Below are 20,564 nucleotides of genomic sequence, written 5' to 3'. Positions count from 1 at the left end.
ATCTGACAGAGACACAGCCGGGTAAGAGAGAGGAGGTGCAGCCTGGCTCTCCAGAGAGCCCATTTATACAATTCAGGTGAGCCCAAGGTCCCTGCTCGAGTCCTGCCCCACAGCTCTTCCCTTGGAAAAGTGCTTTATCCCTGGCTCTCCTCAGAGAGAGTGGCAGACTATCCCTGCCACCACTTCCCTGGAGGGTTCATGTCCAGGACTGAAGGGTTGGGAAGTCCTGTTACCTGCCACGGCTGTTTGAAAGTCCCCAGGGATTTTCTCATGTTGGATGGGGACCAGCTGCCCACCTGTCTCTGGAGTGACCATGGGACAGTGTGACCACTGTGTCCAGATTTGAGCCCACAAACATATTTCTTTTCCATAAAGGAGTACAACCCTGAGGAACTACTGCTTTGGGGTAGATCATGGAGCCACTGCAGCTCACAAACTTCATGGCAGAGTATCCACTGCCCCAGCCTTGCTTGAGTTCACCATCTCCTGCAGCTTTTCCTTTGGGGACAGATGCCAGAACTGCTTTAATTGAGCAGAGTGAGCTCAGCAAAGCTCTATGGCCTGGTCCCAGGCTCCCTTCTGCTGTTGTGGTCCATGAACAGGAGCTGGTGCTGCTGACAGAGCCCACCCCTTCCTCATCAGGGTGCACCCATCCCATCTCCCATATGGGTTGCTCCTGAGGCCCAACTGGGAAAGCCAACAGTCCACACATAACCTGCCATGACCCTGGAGGGTGACACAGGGGCACTGCGAGGCCCTGCTGTCCCAGTTGGAAGTGAGCATGATGCAAAGGGAAGCTGCTCTCCGTGGAAATGGGGCATTGGAGATGGGCCAAAATTGAAAAGTAGGTCCCACCGGACACTGGGCTGAGCACCAGGCATGGCCACAGCACTGCCACGATGGGATTTTAGGGTGCTCAGCACCCTGGAGAATTGGGACCTTTCTTAGTCACAACTTTAACGGGATAATCAGTCAGATCCATGGGTTAAATCTCCCTGGGATTTTCAGGGGGGAAATTTGCTTAGCAGGGTCTATGGTCAAATCCTTTAATTTCCTGGATTAGGAAGCCAGGACAGCTTGTCATTTGTCCTGCATGGAGAAGGCGACAGAAACCTCATTGCTTGAGACTTTTCAAACTGACTATAGGAGCACAGAGGGCTTGGGAGCCCCCAGCCCATCCCCTGTGCTCCCCCCAGCATCCCAGTCTCTGGCTGTGGTGGGGAGCAATGCTCAGGAACACCAGCAAGAAAAATACTCAATATTTTAGCTCAGCTCTGTGTTTTCATCTTGGCTGTGCTCCTGATATTGCTTTCTGCTCTCCCCAGGGAGGAAGGGGTTTTGGGGGGGGACAGGAACATGGGGGTGTTGGGGTTGTTGCTGCAGGGGAGTAGGTGGGTGGGCAGCTGGAGTGGGAGCAGCCAGAAAGAACAGAAGCCAGAAAACCCAAAAGGGGAGCTGGGAGAGGAAAAAAGCAGGCAGGCCTCTCTCACATGATGGGGAGGTAGCAGGGGGACCCCAAACCTTCCCTTTGGCTCTTCCCCACGATCAGAGCTTTGGGATACAGCATTGCCAGGACATGGCAGGGACATGGTGCAGCAGCACCCACAGACACGGCTGGGGGGTTTGGGGTGGTGGGACATGGCAGTGAGGGGCTGGGATGACACAGTCAGGATCCTTCACACCCAGCCCTTGGGCCTGAACCTTCAGCAGCCTCCTTGCACTCCATGGAGGGTGAGGATGAGGATGGAGGAGAGCGAGGGGGCTGCAAGCTAGCCCCTCTGCCAGGCAGCCAAGAAGGCTGGGGGAGGATCAATCCTGCTGGGGGAGGAACAATCCTTCCCTCCCCAAGATCCCTGAGAAAAGCAACGCTGCAGCTTCTGCTCCTTGAATAAGAAGAGCAGCAGAAAGGAAAAGCAGGGGCTGGGTTTGTGTTGGTTTTGTTGGCTTTTGCTTTTTTTCCCATCTGATGAAGGGCTGCTCAAAAGGATAAGGAAGAAGCTTCCCCATCTTCTTCCTTAGCTCATTCCCTATTCCCTGTGCTGTGCAGTCAGGGCAGGCAGGAGGTTGTTAGATTAGTGGGGGGATCTCACAGGGCTCCGGGGGCTGAAATCATCCTGCCCCACCTCCCCAGAAGGGCCGTCCCAGCGGGACAGCAGCGCCGGCCGCTCAACCCCTGCGCTAAGCCGGTAAAAGGCTTGGATTAAAGTCCAGGCAGATGATCCGAGCTGCGATGGGCTGCTGTGCGATGGGAGGAGGAGGAGAAGGAGGAAGAGGAGGAGGCAGCCTCTCCCTTGCCCCCCGCGCTCCCCCTCGCCTCCTGCCCAGCTCTCCGGGGCAGCCCCTTCCCATGGAAGCGGTGCCTGCCAGGAGTGAATCACCTCCCATCCTCCCGCCTCGCTGCCGGCCAGTGCCATCCATCCCTGCCCGCTTCCATCTGGTCTCCCTGCACAGGTGACCATGGAGCAGGCACACGGCGCTCCGGCAGCGGCACGACTCTCCCATCCCACCGGCTGTTCCGCTTCCTCCCGCATCCCAAGACCCCTTTCCTCTCCGGCAAAACCATCCCTTCCAGCTGTGCTTTGCCGAGGGCCTGATATGACACAAACCACATGGATCTGGGAGAGCTGCACAGCTGGACAGGACCATGGCAAATCCAACGGGCTGGGAATCTCTGCTCTGAATTGGTTATTTATTTGCAACCTGGCAAAGTTGGGAATGATTATAGGAACGTATGTCACATGCCTGGGCCATAGGGATGGGGTGGTTTAGCTCTTATTTGGCTCAACAGAGAAGGAAGGTGGTGGGAATTGCCAAATTGGGATCAGTGGTGATGGCTGAAGGATGGGAGGGCAATGAAAACCAAAAACCTGCCTAGCTGCTCTCCCAGAGGCTACAGAAGACCCTGCCAAAGTTTTTCCAGTTGGATTACCTTGTAAAGCATCATTCCTATGAAAGACACTCAATTTTGCAGCCTGTCCATACCTGTGGATGGATGTGCCCTGCCGTCCCTGCCCCGCAGGCAGCGGGGTGGCACTTGGGGACATTCCGAGCTGGCCCTGCGCGAAGCACAGCGGCTGCTCCTGACTTTTGACACGGCCACAAAAGGGCTTAAAGCTGTAAATCCTGTCTGAGCAGGAAGTTATTAAACTGGCATCGCAGGAGGACGTAAACAGTCACGGTGCCGACATCACATCCCGCAAGAGCCGGCACTGGGTAGGGCTGCGACGCTCCAGGATGCCATCCGGGATCTGCTGATCCCTGAGTGTCCTGGCCTAGAGGTGGAAATGGGCTTACCATGAGTCAGAGGTGCCCGTGTCATCCCAGTTGACAGTGACACACCAACATGAGGAATAACAGCTGATCCTAATCCCATCCTCTGACCACTGTCAATATGCAGGAGCCTGGCATGGGCAGGAGCAGGGGAGGGAGGTGGCAGAGAAGGAGCTGGCAGGAGGGAATGCTCAGCTCCATCCGTGGCAGAGTCTGTCAGAGGCTGCCAGCCCCTGGCTTTGCTCTTCTCTGCATTGCACAGGGGCTGTTTGGGGGAGAGAGGGTAGGAAGGGACAAGAAAAGGGTGCTATGAAGGAACAGAATCACCTCCTGCCCCAGCTGCTCTCAGCCTTTGAGCCACCCCCATCCATCCCCTCTGTGTTTTCCTCCCTTCCTCTTTGCACCCCTGAAGGAAAGGATGGAGAGACTGGGCAGGGATGGAGGCAGTGTGCTTACCCTGCATGAGACCCAGCGGGTACCAGGTGATGCTGACGTGACCCCATCGGTCCCCCAGCTCATGGGCTGAGGTGACTCCCGCAGAGCTCCAGGCTCCAGGTGGCTTCCACAGCCTCAGGGAAACAGGCAGCACTTCTCCAAGGGACCATAGTCAGAGGAACCCTCCCTGGACCCAGAGCTGCCCAAAGAGGGGCTGGTGGGAGACCCTGACCTGCTTGGGCATCAGCTCAGCCCTATCCTTGAATCTGTGACCTGTTCTTGCTTTGGTCATCCCTGCCATCCCAACCTGAGGAAGGGGACACACAACCCTTTTGGGGCCACAACACTCCCCTTAACCCCCACCCCCCTCCTCCTCCTCCCTTTCCATCTAAAGCCCCTTGGGCAGCACGAGGTAGGATTAGGGCGAGACTAATGCGGGAGCCCCGCAGACAGACCCCTCAGGCACCCAAAAAGCGGCAGAAACCTGCAATCAAAGGCAGTGCAGCACAATGGCAGAGCTGCAGGCACAGGCCTGGCAGAGCATTAAGCAGCATTACGGTGGCTCGAGCCGCCGGTGGGGACATTACCGCGACTCACAATGTTTGGGATCACAACTGCAGCATCTTTTCTTTTCTGTGGGTTTTGCCCGGGCTGTGTTTCCATTTTTCTGAAGAAAATACCTGTTTGGCTCAAACAACCTCCTGCACTTTGCTGCTCAGCTCTCCGGGGCTTTTCCTGCCTCCCCGCTCCCTGTCGTACGTCAAACGCGGCCGGATGCTTCGCCCTCGCTGCAGCATCCTTGAGGAGCATCCATGCTGAGTCCAAACACTTCCCTTTACCTCCCCCCCTCACTGCCAGGTTGTCTTTATTTGCTTCCTTCTTCTATTTTTCTCCAGCTTCCCTTTCTGAAGTTGAATGACACTGTGGTAATTTGTAGCCCGACTCCTCCTGAGACTGTCGAGCTTTAATTATATTTTTCCCATGGTTGGTGAATGGCTCGGCTATAATTACGCCAGGAAGAGCATTACTTAGGACTAACCTGAGAACAGCCTCCCCCCCACAGGGTGCCAGGGCACTGGCTGCTCCCAGGAGCTCTTACTTAAAGTTCTGAACAAGGGGTCCCATGAAGCCAGTGCTGGAGAGGAGCGGAGTGTTGTCACATGCCACCCATCTGGGACTCATCTCCAGCACTGCTGATGGCCCTTCCTCTCATAAGCAGTCCAGCCACTAATTACAACACCTTGAACTGTGGTAGCACAAGGAAACCCTGGAGAGAATTTGGGTCTGTCTGCTTTGCATTAGAACTACCATCATCAGCTGTGCAGTGTGGTCCTGAGCTCGCCCGGACACTCCACGTGCATCCATCACCTACAGCAGGAGGCTGTGTTGAAAGCCAAGGGTGGGATGAGCTTTCTGGCCCACCTTTCTTGCCTGGATATTATATTTTAGTGGACCATGACACACCAGTGCCTACAGACAATTTGCCTTAGGTATCAATGTGAGCATAAATGAGATGGGAGTCGGTGCATCCAGTGCATCCTTCATCCTTCCAGGGTGGCAGCAGAAGAGTGGTGGCTCTTGGCTGATATGAGAAGGAATGAAGGATCTCATAGCACTTAAAGGACACCCTGCACCTTTATTTTAAACAGGTTGAAAAAGGGTTCCCTCCTTGGCTACCTCCAAAAACTGATCGTGGAAACCCAGAATGGTTTGGGTTGGAAGGGACATTAAAGCTCATCTTGTTCCAGCCCCTGCCATGGGCAGGGACACCTTGCACTAGACCAGGTCGCTCCAAGCCCCGTCTAACCTGGCCTTGGACACTTCCAGGGACAGGGCAACACGTCCAGGGATGAGGCAGCTGTTATCAACAGGAGTTTCTCAGCCCTCATTCATATCCCTTTTTGCCCGCTCACTTTACACAAATGATTTCAGTGAATGGGAATGATAAGAGGGAATAAAGTGTTTCTGATTTTAATTGCATCAGAGAAAATTTAGGAGAATCACCTCCCAAATCTAAAAAACTATTCTTTAAATGAGCTTATTTTTCTGTGTCACGGAAATCATTGTACTCCATTCTGACTAAAACAACTTTAGGAACCCAATTTACTTGTCTCCAGTACACTGTGTTTTTAGCCTACTTTCCTCAGGAAATGGGGCTTTACTTCTGTGATTGTGCTGTTTATATATCTATATGCCATCACTCCCACACTAATAACTTTTGAACGTGTTGGCCAATTCCAACCAAATCTGACAGAGCGGCAGAGTTTTCAAAAATACTGAATTCTTACAAATTTAATGAAATACGTGGGTGGGCACATATTTTCCCCCACCAAGGGAAAGGCTGCAGAGTGAACTCAGCCATATCATTAGACAGAAAAGAATACACACACACACACACACACACATGCACAGACACACACCAGTGCTATATAAAATCCTCAGGTGCTGGTAAGTCACTCGTGTTGGTCTTAGAGGGGGGATGTTGCACGCCTGGTTCCTAAAGCCACCAAAATGAGCACCAGGATTCCTCCACCAAGGCACCCACTGCCTGTTTTGTGCCTTTCTTGTTATTCAGACAGTGGAATTTGGTGTGGGCACTGCAGGGGAGTGTTCCTTCATTAGGAAGCTTTAAAATTAATCGGACTAACTAGATGAAAGCCTTTCTAGCTGGATCTAGGTATGTAAAACCTTGCTCTCTTCTGGTTCTGCAGGCTCAGAGACTCTCGGCCAAAACCCTTGCAAAGCGGAAGAACTAGAGCTGCAGGATTGAAGGGTTCAGACAAAGCAGTTTAAGTTAACAGAGCAGAGATTTAGATGGGATATTGGGAAGAAATTATTCCCTGTGACAACGGTGTGGCCCTGGCACAAGTTGCTCAGAGAAGCTGTGGCTGCCCCATCCCTGGAAGTGTCCAAGGCCAGGCTGGACGGGGTTTGGAGCGACCTGGGCTAGTGGAAGGTGTCCCTGCCCATGGCAGGGGGTGGAACGAGATGGGCTTTACGGTCCCTTCCAACCCAAACCATTCCCTGATTCTGTGATGATTCTTTGACTGTGATTTTATGATTCTGTGATTCTATGACCTCAGCGTGGAAGCAGGGAGAGCTGCTTTATCATAGAATCATAAAATTCATACAAACACAGAATGGTTTGGGTTGAAAGGGACCATAAAGCCCATCTCGTTCCACCCCCCTGCCATGGGCAGGGACACTTTGCACTAGACCAGGTAGCTCCAAGCCACGTCCAGCCTGGCCTTGGACGCTTCTAGGGTTGAGCCTGTACATCCACCTAATCCCATCTGCCCTCTGTTTCCAGCAAAGCCTAAATCCCACAGTCCTGCCCAGGTCTAGCCAGATACTTTGGCTCTTCATTGACAGACACTGGGGCCTCAGCACAGGCCATTAACAGAGGCAGCAAACATTCCCAGGATGGTGTCATGCCCGTTGGTAGCTCAGGGCTAATGCACAGAGTCACGTTGGAGTGCCTCTGTCCCCAGCTCTTGCAGTCGGAGCTGGGCAGTGCAGGGGATCAATAAAGGGCTTTTCAACACACCAGCAGCCCTCGTGCACCGCAGGCGGCGGCTGGGCCATGGCAAGAGCCAAGCCCTGCATTCCCAGCACTTGCTTCCTTCCACGTGTCCAGTCAAGGGCAGACTAGCCAGGATGAGGGAGCTGGGATGCAGGATGGAGGTGTTGGATTGCTCACAGAGCATTTTCTGGCAGGACCAGCTTTGGTCTCTGGTGGAATATATTCAAGGCACTGCATCCCAGGTATTTATTTCTTTGCATCTTCACTGGTGACTGAAGGGGTCAAATCTCACAAATCCCACAGCTTTTCCCCTCCTCCATGCACACATGTGACCATAGGCTGCATCCTCCCTCCAGCTCTCCATCCTCCATCCTCCCTGCTGCTTTCCAGCGCAGCTCAGGACCACAGCACCCCAGTCAGTGCAGGAGAGGGAAGTATTTGCATCAGGCATTCCTGTCTGACTTGATTTTTTTTTTCTTCTTTCCCATAATCAGAAGTGGAATATTATATGCCAAGAGCTTATTAAGCATTTCCACCATGGGAGGGGGAAGGGTCACATCTCTTCCAATCCCACATTCATGATGTTCCAGGACCATTACCACACGGAGATGGAGGATGCTCAGGTCCTCAGACCCAGCATCCCACAGCAGATTAGAGCTCCTCATTTCCAGGATTCATCCCACAGCAGACTAGAGCTCCACATTTCCAGGATTCAGGCCTTTTGAGGCATTCACATCCCCAGATCACAGGGAAAGATCTAGTCTTTCTGCTGCTCTGTTTTCCTACCTGGCATTCTAGTGGGATTTTTAGTTTTATTCTAAAGCTTTGACAACAATTTGGTACAACATCAGCTCAAAAACATCATCAAGCCCAAAAAGGCTCCAAAGCAGGCCTGGGAGTCTCATTCATATTGCAGATAAGCCATCAGCAGGCAGGCTGATAAGGATTTCAAATGTGACTCTGCATACAAATATACCAGACTCAACAATTAATCCTGCACAAGAGACTGAGGAGGTACCTGGGTTTTTCCCCTAACCCAGCCCTTTTTCCCAGCCTGGCTGCTATATATAGCTCTTGCTCAAAAACAGAAAGGAATGACATGCTCTAATAAACCATCCCAAAAAGGGATACAAAGAGCCCTGAATTCTCCAGAGGAGCTTTTCCTCCTCAGCTCACCTCCAGTCTGGGAACTGCTGCAAAGCCACAAAGCTCCAGGTGGCTTTTGGGAGCCAGTTAGAAGGTGCTTGAGCTGGCCCTGCTTTGAGCTGGGGACTCTATTTCAATCTAAATTAGAAACGACTCCTTTCCCCCTTCCCTCCTGCTGATTTTTAGCCAGATCAGGTCCCGGCTCTGGATCCCTGAGCAGTTCCACGCTGGCTGCAGTCTGCGCAGGGAGAAGGAGGATTATTTGGGCACCCAGACCTGCTGTTTTCCAGCAGAGCCTCAGGCAGGGCAAACCCTCCCCAGACATCAGCTGCAGCCAGAGATTTGACTGTTTTTCCTCTCAAAAACCCTCTTGGTAATGGAGATAGCTGGGAATCCTCTCAGCACAGGCCAGCCCTGGGATGGTTCCTCCTGGTTGTAAGTCAGACAGAGGATATGAGCAAACAGCATCTCAGGAGCTCATCTGCTAAGGGCATAATCCTGCTTCTCCAGAGGGATAGGGAAAAACAGGGTGGATAACCCAGTACCCCCTAAGTGACAGCTCTCAGCCTGTGAGCCCCACACATGCAGTCCCACCACGGTGCCACCACCCCTGCCCCAGCTGCACTTGGGTGGCCCTGCAAGGCCTCACCGGCTCCTTCGGGAATCTTGTGCATCCGTAGCCCGCTTGGAATTAGCAGAGGGACAATTCAGCTTGGATCCACCCCATTTATGAACACCACCCATGAGGTTTGAGCACGCCCAAGGGTGCTGCCTGCTCCCACTTTGGGGTCCAGACAGCACCAACCGTTGCTGTACCTCCACATGCCCACCACAACTTTCCTCCAGCAGCATCCCTAAAACACTGCCCTGAGCACTTATCCCACTTATCCCACTTATCCCAGCAAAGCCACTGGGGTGGCACCCCAGCTGAGATGCCACGTGGGGAGGGACAGAGATGCCCTTACCTGGACGCCGCGATCTCCGCTTTCTGCTTGGCGATGGTGGCCGCCCGCTCGGCCGCCTCCACAGCCCGATCCACCTTCTCACGGATCTTGCTGGCCCGCAGCGGGATGAGGTTCTTCCTCTTGCCGCTGACCAGGATGTTCTGCTTGTACTTGCCCTCCTCCTTGGTGCCGTCAGGGAAGGTCATGCAGCCGTAGCCGTGGCGCTTGTTGTTGGCCCACTCCCCCTCGTACTTGAGCCCGTCCGAGCGCTGGCTCACCCCGAAGCCCGACCGCTTGTCGTTCTTCCACTCGCCCACGTAGATCTCGGTGGTGGTGGCGTCGATGTCGTCTTCAATGACAGAGAGCTCGGCCTCGCCCTCGCCCAGGCTGATGGTGGAGTTGATGTCGCTGGCGGTGGAGCTGACCGTGCTCATCCCGGCTTCGCTCCGGAACGAGCTCTGCTTGCTCCGCTGGCTGGCCAAGGAGCTCTTGGACTCGGACTTGCGGAGCTTGAGCCCGCTCAGCAGCGACCGCCGGAAGATGCCCTTCTTCTTGCTCTTGAGGATCTCGGCGTCGCTGTGGGCCATGAGGACGAAGCCCCCCCGGGACACGGCCGGGCTGCCGGCCACGGCCGGCGAGGCATCGGGGTGCAGCGCCGTGCCGTTGGTGTGCTCGCTGCGCAGGGAGTTGATGGACGTCCTCAGGGGTGACCTGATAACCGCGGCCATGCCGTAGGGAACGCTCTGCCGGACGCCGTAACCCTGGCGCATCCCTCCGACCCACTGGCCCTGGTATGTCCCTGGGGAGAGGAGACAAAAAGCAAAGAGGGGGTTCATGGCACAGCTGCCTGTGGTCTGCTAATGGCATCAAACTCCTCCGTGAGCCCTCTACTAGTGGGAGCAGCCAAGTGCAGGTCTGGATCCCAGTCCCATCTCCGTGACAAGGATTGTAATGTCACGTTGTAGGAGGAAATCCATGGTTGGATTGCGGGCCTGCACTCCACCTGCAGCATGGGAATATTAGAAACCAGCCAAGGCATCGAGGAACTGTCCCTTGGATCAATCCCTAATGTGAAAGAAAAGGGAGCAGGGAGATGGGAAGGGGGAATCGTTATCCAGGAGCAGATTCCAATCCCATCCATGCTGCCGAAAGGGATCGATGCTATATCACATTGGATGGGTGGCATATAACAATACATTTATTTATACACATAGTGCCTTCTTCCAGTGTGTTGAGGAAGGAAGCAGCTCTATAGAGATAAAGGCCTCACGGGGAGAGATCCATTTCGTTATTCCCCTCAGAAATGTGCCCGTTTGAGCTCCTACATTTGTCTGGGCAGTTTCTGGAGTTGCTTAACTGGTCATTAGTGGGATGAAACACACACAGGACTCCACCACAGCACTGGGAATGGAGGGACAAGGAACCCCTCCAGTCCGAGAAGCACAACTGGAGCACATCACCCATCCTGTGCACTGAAATGGAGGTGGGTGGTAATCTGCTCGGGGTGCATAATCCCATCTCCTCCTGGAGCTTGGTGACTGGCACAATTCCAGGCGTTATCCCAGCCGGTTGAACTGCAGGGCTTGTTTTTATTCTTAGGTCGGCTTAATCTTTTCTGGACCAGCTCAAGACACAGTGATTCACTGCTCGCCTAAGCCCTTGTGGGGCAGACTGACGAGCCCAAGGATGGCTCCTTGCCAGGCACTGGTGATGCTGGGATGCTGTGGCTGGTCCCAGCCCCCGGCTGCAAAGGGCTGGGATGGGCACAGGCAGCACCTCGGAGCACTGGGGCCTCCCTTTGTGCCAGCCCCGCTCCCACACGCCAAGGCAGTCTTAAAATAGACCTGCTGAAATAGTGAACTCTGCATGAATCCAGCCAATCCTACCCCCAGGACTCCCTTAGGAATTTTCACACCCGGTTCTGGGGCTCAGCAGTAGCTCTGGAGATAGGTCTGGGCTGGAGTGGCTCATGCTGCGCACAGGAACTGCTTCTTGAGAGTGTGAAACCAGCACCGGGCCACATTTTGGGGTGCATCAGCTGTCTTTTATCTGCTAGTGCTTTGCACAAATCCTGCAGGACTTGAGTATCCTTCCTGGTGCTCCAGTGCAACATCCCAAGGTGCTACATTGTCTGGGTGACAGCTTTCTGCACCCCAAAAAAACACCAGCCCCAAACTGAGGGATCCCACAAAGACTGCCTTGGAGAAGGGACGTGGAGAGGCAGGGGCAGGTGGGCAGGATTTACTGAGGGTTTATAGGATTAGCACTGGGGAGGGAGCAGAGCACGGGGATTAGGGCAGGCACTGGCAGGGCAGGGTGAGGTGGTGGCAGGAAGAAGGATGGGGGACAACCGGCAAGATGGCTGGAAAACAGCTCAGAGAAGACATCAGACATGTCCTGTGGTTGGGTTGGAGCTGTGAGCCTGGCTTGTCCCACTGCAGTCCACCTTGGTGTCCACAAGAACAGGGAACAGCTGGTGCCATGCCCCCATGGCTCGCCCCATGTCCAGTGGCAGCCTGGAATGGTGGCTGTGGCAGGAGAGAGCCCACCAAGCTGTCCATGCATTCCCCAGGGACCTGGCACCATCTCACTGCCCTTTCTGGCTCCATCCCAGAGCATCTTGGCAGGACAACCTGCTGGGGTGATGGGCAGCAACTGGGTGAGAGAAATTACCCTCAATACTCTGAGTACTCTGCAAAGGAGCTTCCAAGATGGCTTGGGATGTTCTCACACTGTGCTCACCCTCCTGTTTCCCCCAGAGATGGATTCAATCCATTTCAAGGAAAAATGCCAGTATGGGGAAGGGGACAGGGAGAAAAGGTCCTGAATGGGATTCATCAGAGCCTGTCCTGCCCAAGTCTTTCCTTTTCCTTGGCTGAATCCCTGGACTTGATCCCTGTCTCCAGGCATGTCTCTTGACCTCCTCATCTCCTGGCAAATCTGCAGCTGGAAAAAACTCCCTGGATTAAGCTGAAGCACCATAAAGCAAGCACAGCCCTGTGCTGGAAAGCTGAGGGACAAAGAGCAGAACAAAGTGCTCCAGGATGGACCGTGACAGTGTGGCCTGGCCAGAGCAGAGGCACAAACTGGTCCCAGCAGGTTCCAACTCCCCAGTCAGGCTGAGGAGCCCAGGAAGCTCATCCCTGTGTGGCCTTAAAATGTACTGCTGGAATTGCATGGCTGCCAGGAGCAGTCTCTGCATCTCCTCAGCAAGGCTGATTTTTCCAAGCAGAGGATGCAAGGAGCCATCCCATCCAGCCAGTCCATCCTGATTCTCCCCTCTCACCACCATGGAGCAACTCCCAGCAGAGAGCAAAATCTGAAACCTAACTCTGTTTTTATGGATGTCATTGCTTTCCTTGATGCTTCCCTGTTGGAGGCAGCACACAGAATATCTCCAGGGATTGCCTCGGAGGGCCACCAAGACATCTGGGTACCTCCATGGCCATGAGCAGATCAAAGAGCTTCCTTCAGGGAGCTGAGTTAATCCGTCCTTCCTTACCCAACAGCACTACTTCCTTCCTCTGACTTCATTCTGTTTTAAACCCCTAAATATCCCAGGATTTGGCCGTGGACGCCGGGAGGTTTCAGAGCCATCTGATCTACATTGCTAAGCGCTGCCACCTCCTCCCCTTGCCCTGCTCAGCTTAACCTCTGCTCCCAACATTTGCAGATACTGCACAAGGTTTAATCTCACAAGGAGCTGGGAGACTCTTTCTCCCTGCAGAGGAAACAGGATTTTATGATTTTCCACTTCACGTGCCAGGATGGACTGGCTATAGCTATCCCAAGTTTCAGAGCTCAGGAGTTGAAAAGGGAGCGTGCAGTGGGAAGGTGGCGCAGTGGGGACCACAGGATGGGAATGAGAGTGATGGAATGAGTCAGGAACATGCCTCCATTGGGATGGGAAGCAGGGATAGAGCCAAGGCAATCCTGGCCACAAGCTGATTGTATTGCCCAAGCCAGGAAAGAGGAAAAGCCATCACGATGGAGAATTGCTGGGGAGGAAAAGGTCCCAACCTCTTCCCCCAGCCATGCAGGTCACTCTTATGGATGCCTCTAAGATACCACAAATACCCATCCCACTTCTGCATGGCCCTTCTGCACTGAGGAAGAAGGACAAAGAGAAGCCAAGAAAGTCTTGGAAAAGGAAAGAAAATCATCACAGAATCATGGAACTATTTGTGTTGGAAAGGACTCTAAAGCTCATCTCTTTCCAACCCCTGCCATGGGCAGGCACACCTTCCACTAGATCAGGTTGCTCTAAGCCCCATCCAACCTGGCCTTGGACACTTCCAGGGATGGGGCAGCCACAAAATCCTCCTGAGCTCAGTAATTCATGACTTACTAGGGCAATACAACCGAAGCAGCTGCCATGTCTGAATTGTAGCTCTTTCCTGACTATCAATATTTGCAAAACACTTCCCAAAGCATTAGTTGCATGAGATTAATGGAGTGATTGAACTGAGAAAATGCAGCATCCATTAGGTGGCCAGGGCAGCATCTGTGGGTTTAAGTCAGACAAGAGCAGATAGGAGAGTACTGGGCAGCCACCCCCACAATCCTGCTGAAAAGAGGGTCAGATCCTGCCCTGGGAATGGGATTTTTGCAGTAAAATCAGAGTACGAGAGAATAAGCAGGTTGTGATCTTGCTCACCAATCTTCCCACCCCAGGGAAGATTCCAAATCACCCTGGTGTCATCGCTCCAGTGGGATTTGGCCAAGATAAAGGTGATGCCAAGAAGGATGAGGAAGAGGCCACGTCCATGCCAAAAAGAGCTAAGGAGAGGGCACAACCTGAGGCTAGGAGGAAATAACTGGAGTCATCCTAAAAGATGGATTGGAGAGAATATTCCTTCTTCAGAAATAACAGATGAAGCATAAGAAAAGGAACAGGCTCATGGGAAAGACAGGGAAAGTTGGGATGGGGTGGAAACATGGAGACAAGAAATGGACAATGCTGTTGGCCCTGTTCACTTGTATTCCTAAGCCTGAGTTTGGGTTTTTTTTGGCTCACTCCCCTTGGAGCAAGGCTGGCTTATTTCCAGACAGCTTTTAAAACTCCTGCAGGAATTTCCATTGCCTTGAGGACAGTGCAGAGCCCCATCCTTGGCTGGAAGCACCCAGGCTGAAAGCAGAAAGCGGGAAGTCACTGGCCTCCAAAGCATCATTCTTGATTCCCCAGCAGAAGATTGTATGTTTTGAGCAATGACAAGCAGCAGCACTTCTTCAGCATTTGGATAAAATCCATTCTGGGAAGAGAGCGGAGAGTCTGCAGGGCAGCTCCTGTTGTCCCCATCATGCCAAAATCCCTGAAATCACGGCTGGCCCAGTTTGTACCTTTCAGATATGGGGAGAGGAGCAGGACCCTGCTCAAAGCCAACAGTGAAATCCTGAGTGCAACCTCTGCGCCTCCACATTCCCTGCTGGAAACAGGGATAAGGCAGCGGCACTCCAGCAATTCAGCTGGGTCTGGGAACACTAATTACCTCCTATTTTCAAAGTGCTCTGGGAGGATCAGAGACATCACAGGTACCAGGAAGAATGACGTGATTCCATTCATTTCCTTGGCTTTGCCAAACAGATTTTGGGGATTTTCCTGGGGAGTAGAGGACCAATCCCCATCTCCAGTTCATCCCCCTGGGTACAGGCACTGTGGCTGGGATCATGTGGGTCCAGGGTCATGGAGGGAGCTGAGCTGCTCACTCTTCCAGACAAGGTCTTTCTAGACCACAGCTGGGAAGAGGCCACCAAGCCATGGCTCACCCTTGGCCCAGGGAGCAGCCGGGGCCGGAACCTCGGGCACGAGGAAGAGTCACCTCACTGATGCCATTTGTCTCCATTCCAGGTGCCTTTTGCATCTGAGAACAATGGAGAGACCTGAAACACCTGGAAAATGCCCCTTCTGGCACTGTAGCCTTTCTGGCTGCACTCAGCAGGTGCCGGTGAGCAATGCCAGAAGGTGGGAAGCACTCGGCTTTGCTGCTTGCTGCCCCAAACTGAGGGGCTGTCTGGACTCCAAGTCCTCTCCTGCTTAGAGAGACATGGCAAAGACCAACAGTGATGCCCAGGGAAATTCTTCTTCCACAAAAATAAGCAGCCCCAGGGGCTCCCTTAGGGCAGCCCACAGGAATAGCTGGATTTTGAATGTTATGGGGGGAAGCCCAAAGGGAGGATGATGGGCTGCTCATGCACATGGGGCTTCCCTTGGAACAAGGTGGGATCATGCACTTGGATATAAACTCAGCCCAACTTCCTTATGGTGTTAGAATGAGAAAAAAAATCAGGATTTTTTGGGTTGGAATGACTGTGTTTTCTTTCCACCCTCTCCCCACACCCAAGATTTGGCATTTTGTAGGTTGCTGAGCCCTCTGGCCCCACTCCAGGAACACCATTAAGTAGAAGCTTTACGGACTGAAGGCTGTTCCCAGGCTTTTCCCAAACCAAGATAGCTGGTTCCATGTCCTGCATGACGAAGCCTTTGGCAAACACAAGGAGTAGAGCACGTGGGGAGGTTTGCACAGACCTGCCCTGCCTCCAGTTTCTCGTGTGGAGACATTCCAGCAGCAATTCAGGATGTTGTAAAGCACTTTGAGGCCGAAGGACACACACATGTTATTATCACAACATGACCTCAGAAAGAGTCAAATGTTTAGAAAATATTCCCTATCCATCGCTAACACTGAGTTAAACAAACAAACACAACCCACCATCGTGGGTCAATACCTCGTGTATTTCCAGGTTAGCTGGAATAATAATAAAATAATCAGTGACTTGGGAGCAGCTCCCCAGGCTTGGAACATGGGAGCAGCAGGATCCAAAGGACAGGTTTTCTGTCCCATCCTTGAGGTACAGCCAGATCCTCCTGGTGTGGTGACTGTGTTGGGCAAGAGCAGCAATCCAAACCTCCCAGCTCACTTTCCCTGCTCAGCAAAATCCAGGAAGGAGGTCCGAGAGGTCCAGAGTGCCCATTCGCTTTTCCAAACCAAGTCAAAGTAATTGGGTTTTACAAATTGCTAGTTTATCTTGCAAAGGATCCTTCCTGGTATGCTCAGCCCCCTCTTATCTCCAACCTCTGCAGCATATTAATTAAAGATGTCCGATGGCAATAATTAGACCGGGCTCTTGAATTCCGACTAAAAGAGTGAGTTTTACAGATATCCCTATTCAGTTACTCGATATCAGAAAGGCCCAGGAGGATTCACACACAGATCAAGTTTCACACCTCAAAAACACCTATGCCAGAGAGATCCATGGGAGAAAAGAGAGGACTGGAGGATGCTCACTTAGCCTCAGTCCTGGTGGTGTGTGATGGGGATATCCTCACTGGCCACCCCGGCTGATGTGCAACAGTCAGGGGGATCACTGGGAAAAATGTGCCCCCAAATGTTCTACCTTACTGTATGGGTCCTCCCAAGGATAGGATCATAGAATCCCAGAATGTTTTGGGTTGGAAGGGACCTTAAATCTCATCCAGTTCCATCCCCTGCCATGGGCAGTGACACCTTCCACTAGCCCAGGTTGCTCCAAGCCCTGTCCAACCTGGCCTTGAACACTTCCAGGGATGGGGCAGCCACAGCTTCTCTGGGCAACCTGTGCCAGGGCCTCACCCTCTCACAGGGAAGAATTCCTTCCCAACATCCCATCTAACCCTGCCCTCTGGCAGTGGGAAGCCATTCCCCCTCCAGGCCCTTGTCCAAAGTCCCTCTCCAGCTCTCTTGGAGCCCCTTTAGGTACTGGAAGAGGCTCTAAGGTCTCCCTGGTGGAGCCTTTTCTTCTCCAGGTGAACACCCCCAGCTCTCCCAGCCTATCTCCATGGAAGAGGGGCTCANGAAGGGACCTTAAATCTCATCCAGTTCCATCCCCTGCTGTGGGCAGGGACACCTTCCACTAGCCCAGGTTGCTCCAAGCCCCATCCAACTTGGCCTTGGACACTTCCAGGGATGGGGCAGCCACAGCTTCTCTGGCAATCTGTGCCAGGGCCTCACCCCCTCACAGGGAAGAATTCCTTCCCAACATCCCATCTAACCCTGCCCTTTGGCAGTGGGAAGCCATTCCCCCTTGTCCTGCCCCTCCAGGCCCTTGTCCAAAGTCCCTCTCCAGCTCTCTTGGAGCCCCTTTAGGTACTGGAAGAGGCTCTAAGGTCTCCCTGGTGGAGCCTTTTCTTCTCCAGGTGAACACCCCCAGCTCTCCCAGCCTATCTCCATGGAAGAGGGGCTCAGCCCTCAGAGCATCTCTGTGGCCTCCTCTGGATTTGCTCCAGCAGCTCTATATCCTTTTTACATTAGGGACCTCAGAGATGGAGGCAGCACTGCAGGTGGGGTCTCACCAGAGCAGAGCAGAGAGGGAGAATCCCCTCCCTTGGCCCACTGGTCACCGTGTGGATGTGGGGACATGTTCTCTGCCACGACACCCCAGGAGCCATCCTTCCTGCCCTATCCCTCCTGGCAGCAGGACAAGGTGTTGTGCTGAGTGACTTCCATTCCCTGTCCTGTCCCCAGCTGCTGGTCTCATCCCCCAAAGGCTCACCTAAATCCCACACAGGCATGACATGGGTGGCTGGGACTTCCCACCTGCTTTGCCCGCCATGAAAGGTGGGAATCAGTGATGGTTCCCGTGTGCAACACCGCATGGATATGGCAAATTATCCCCCTCCAGCCCTGCCAAGGCTTTCCGTGCCTCTGACCATCACCAAGCCATGCTAAAAACACAGTCAGATGCTTCTGCTGTGGCTGCTAATTTGCCAAAAATACGCTCTGGTAACTGCTTACACAGGGGAAGAAATAAAGTATGGATTTTTGAGTATGCAAATATAATCTGCAGGCAGGAACACGTGATGGATGTTAGTCATAGTGCTAATGCTGGGTACATACAGACACGGTGGGCACAGAGAGGTCTGGGCACCCAGAGGGAGGATGGAGGGATGGAGGGGAAGGGAGAGGAGAAGAGGATGAGAGCAGAGTTGCCATGGGCTGCTGTGTTCCTGCCTGGGTGCTGGGTAGAATTCGGTCTGTTTTGGGGCTCAGTAAATAATAAAGTATTACAAGTCTGCAGCTCATATCAGCACAGTCAGCTTGTACTTTAAAAGCAGGGAGCCACCATCTAAAGGGACCAAGCACTGGAGGTGGGTTTGGATGATGGACAGTAGGAAAGGGCTCTGGAAGTGGGTAGGGGTGGGAGCAGGGCTGGCCCTGGCAGAGCCAGAACCTCTGCAGGAGCAAGAGCTGGGGGCTGCAGGGAGGAGATGGATTTATACAGCCTCCCTCTCCTCAGCCAGGGAATCTGCCTCCTCCTCCTCTGTGGATGCAAATAACAACATAAAGTATCTCTGTCTGAAATAGCACAGAACAGGGATCGCTCAGCTTTTCTCCACAGGGAAAATCACCTGAAAATCACAGGTTCACCTGTGGTGAGAACTGGGGGATATGAGCCCCATCCCAAACGTGGGGAGACCTTTATATTCTCATTGCCATCATTCCTGCCCCAAAGGTACTTTGCAATCAGCAGAATGAAGTCTCTTCCCTCATGGGCCAACACTAACATGCATCACAATATTGCAGAAACTGCTGGAATTTGCACTTACAGGTGGGAAACTGAGGCACAGAGAGAGGTGCAGGATGAGCTGCTCCAACAGAACAAGGTGTTTGCCTTGTGCTGAGGGCACACAGTGGCTTTGCAGAGCATACAGCACATCCGCAGCAGGGCAGGGAATGGGGCAAGGCCCCAGAGCTGATGTCCTACCTCTGAAGATAACCCCGGCTGCAGAAATTAAGCCATTTTCCACAGGGACTGCTCAGTGAGGAGTACATGCCTTTATAACATTAAGGAGAAGCCACTCCAGAAAAATTTCATATGGAAATTCATGTCTTTGGGTATTTGCTTCAAGGGGGAAAAACTCAGTTTGTTCTCCAGGAAAACACAAGTCTGTCCTGAGCATTCCCTCTTCTTTCTCATTGCTTGTGCATCTCCTGCTTCCCCAAGCCTGTTAGTAAGTGCCTTTTCCAGCCAGAATTCAGGGAAAGGCTTCAAATCACTATACTGACAATCAAATCTCAGCATTACTAATTCTGATGAGTTCAGAATGCCTCTCAGGCCAGTTGTAATTTGTCTTAAAACACCTGGTCCTGAAGTCATGGAAAATAAAGCTTTTAAAAGGAAAGAATTAAGAAAGACATTTCTAATTGTCCTGGGAGTGGGAAGCACTGGGTTTGCCAAACAGGGAAAGTCAAGGAAGCATCTTCCCCTGGTGACACGGGGCCCACAGTTCTTCCCAGGGCAACTGAATCCTTATGGATTCAGCCGCTGACTGGGGTGAAAATCAGGATCACAAGGAAGGAAAAACACATTAAGATATTGCTCAGCACCTTTATTAAGGTTAATGTGCTCCTCTCACAGAGCAGAGCAAAATCAGGCTAATGCTTGTTTCCTTAATCCTCCTGGGCTCTAATCCTTACTGCAAACTCCAAGATCTCACCCCATTCCTCAGCAGAGCTCATAGGAGGAAGGGCTGATCCTCCAGCTCTCCCTAAAGGTGCTGAGTGCCAGCATTGTGTTTTGGGGGCTGCATCCCTCCCAAGGTGTGGGAGATGCTCAGCTGGATGGGATGAGGCTGAGATCCCCATGGATCAGGACAGAAGGCTGCACCAGGGATGGCACAGGATGGGATAAGGCAAGAGCAGAGTTTATTTATTTCCTGTGAAATAAATCATCAAATTACAGAATGGTTTGGGTTGGAAGGACCTTAAAGCTCATCTCGTTCCAACCCCCTGCCATGGGCAGGGACACCTTCCACTAGACCAGGTTGCTCCAAGCCCTGTCCAACCTGGCTTTGGGCACTTCCAAACCCTTATTCAGTCCAGGGAAACACCATGCAGACCCAAAGTGATGCCCTGAGCAGGAAATAATACCTTTATAGTGATCATTTTGGTGTGAAAATCAGCAAAATAAGGGACCTTGCTCTGGCTGTTCACTCATTCATGAAAATTCATGATGCTCTGCTGTACTCTGAGAGTAAGTGGAACCTCTTCAGGGAATAATATTGAGAAAGGAGTGGCTGTTCTAAGGGAATGCTCATGTATCAATTGCAATTTTAGAGATTTTTGATTCAAAGGCCAGAATCTGTCTTTCAAAATCCAGTATCAACATCAAAATGTAAACACTTGCCATTCCAGTGTTTTGTTTTCTCCAAGCTCCCCTTTTTTTTTTGTTAAAAATGCTTTAATTGTAAATTAAACAGCTTTTTGCAT

The 20,564-nt window shown here is 52.5% G+C and overlaps 1 protein-coding gene across 1 annotated transcript in view; it reads right to left on the bottom strand.

Moving 5' to 3' along the window:
- Window positions 1-20,564, bottom strand: part of JPH3 (junctophilin 3) — a 57,676-nt gene that overhangs the window by 30,786 nt on the left and 6,326 nt on the right. The window contains exon 2 of the mRNA XM_017816337.1: window positions 9,340-10,117. Coding sequence (XP_017671826.1) covers window positions 9,340-10,117 — 778 coding nt within the window. The remainder of the gene's footprint in view (window positions 1-9,339; window positions 10,118-20,564) is intronic.

The sequence above is a fragment of the Lepidothrix coronata genome, unplaced genomic scaffold, assembly GCF_001604755.1.
Source record: "Lepidothrix coronata isolate B3197 unplaced genomic scaffold, Lepidothrix_coronata-1.0 Scaffold54, whole genome shotgun sequence".
Lineage (NCBI taxonomy): Eukaryota > Metazoa > Chordata > Aves > Passeriformes > Pipridae > Lepidothrix > Lepidothrix coronata.
Note: the sequence above shows the minus strand (reverse complement) of the source record. Positions and strands in the feature narration are given on the sequence as shown.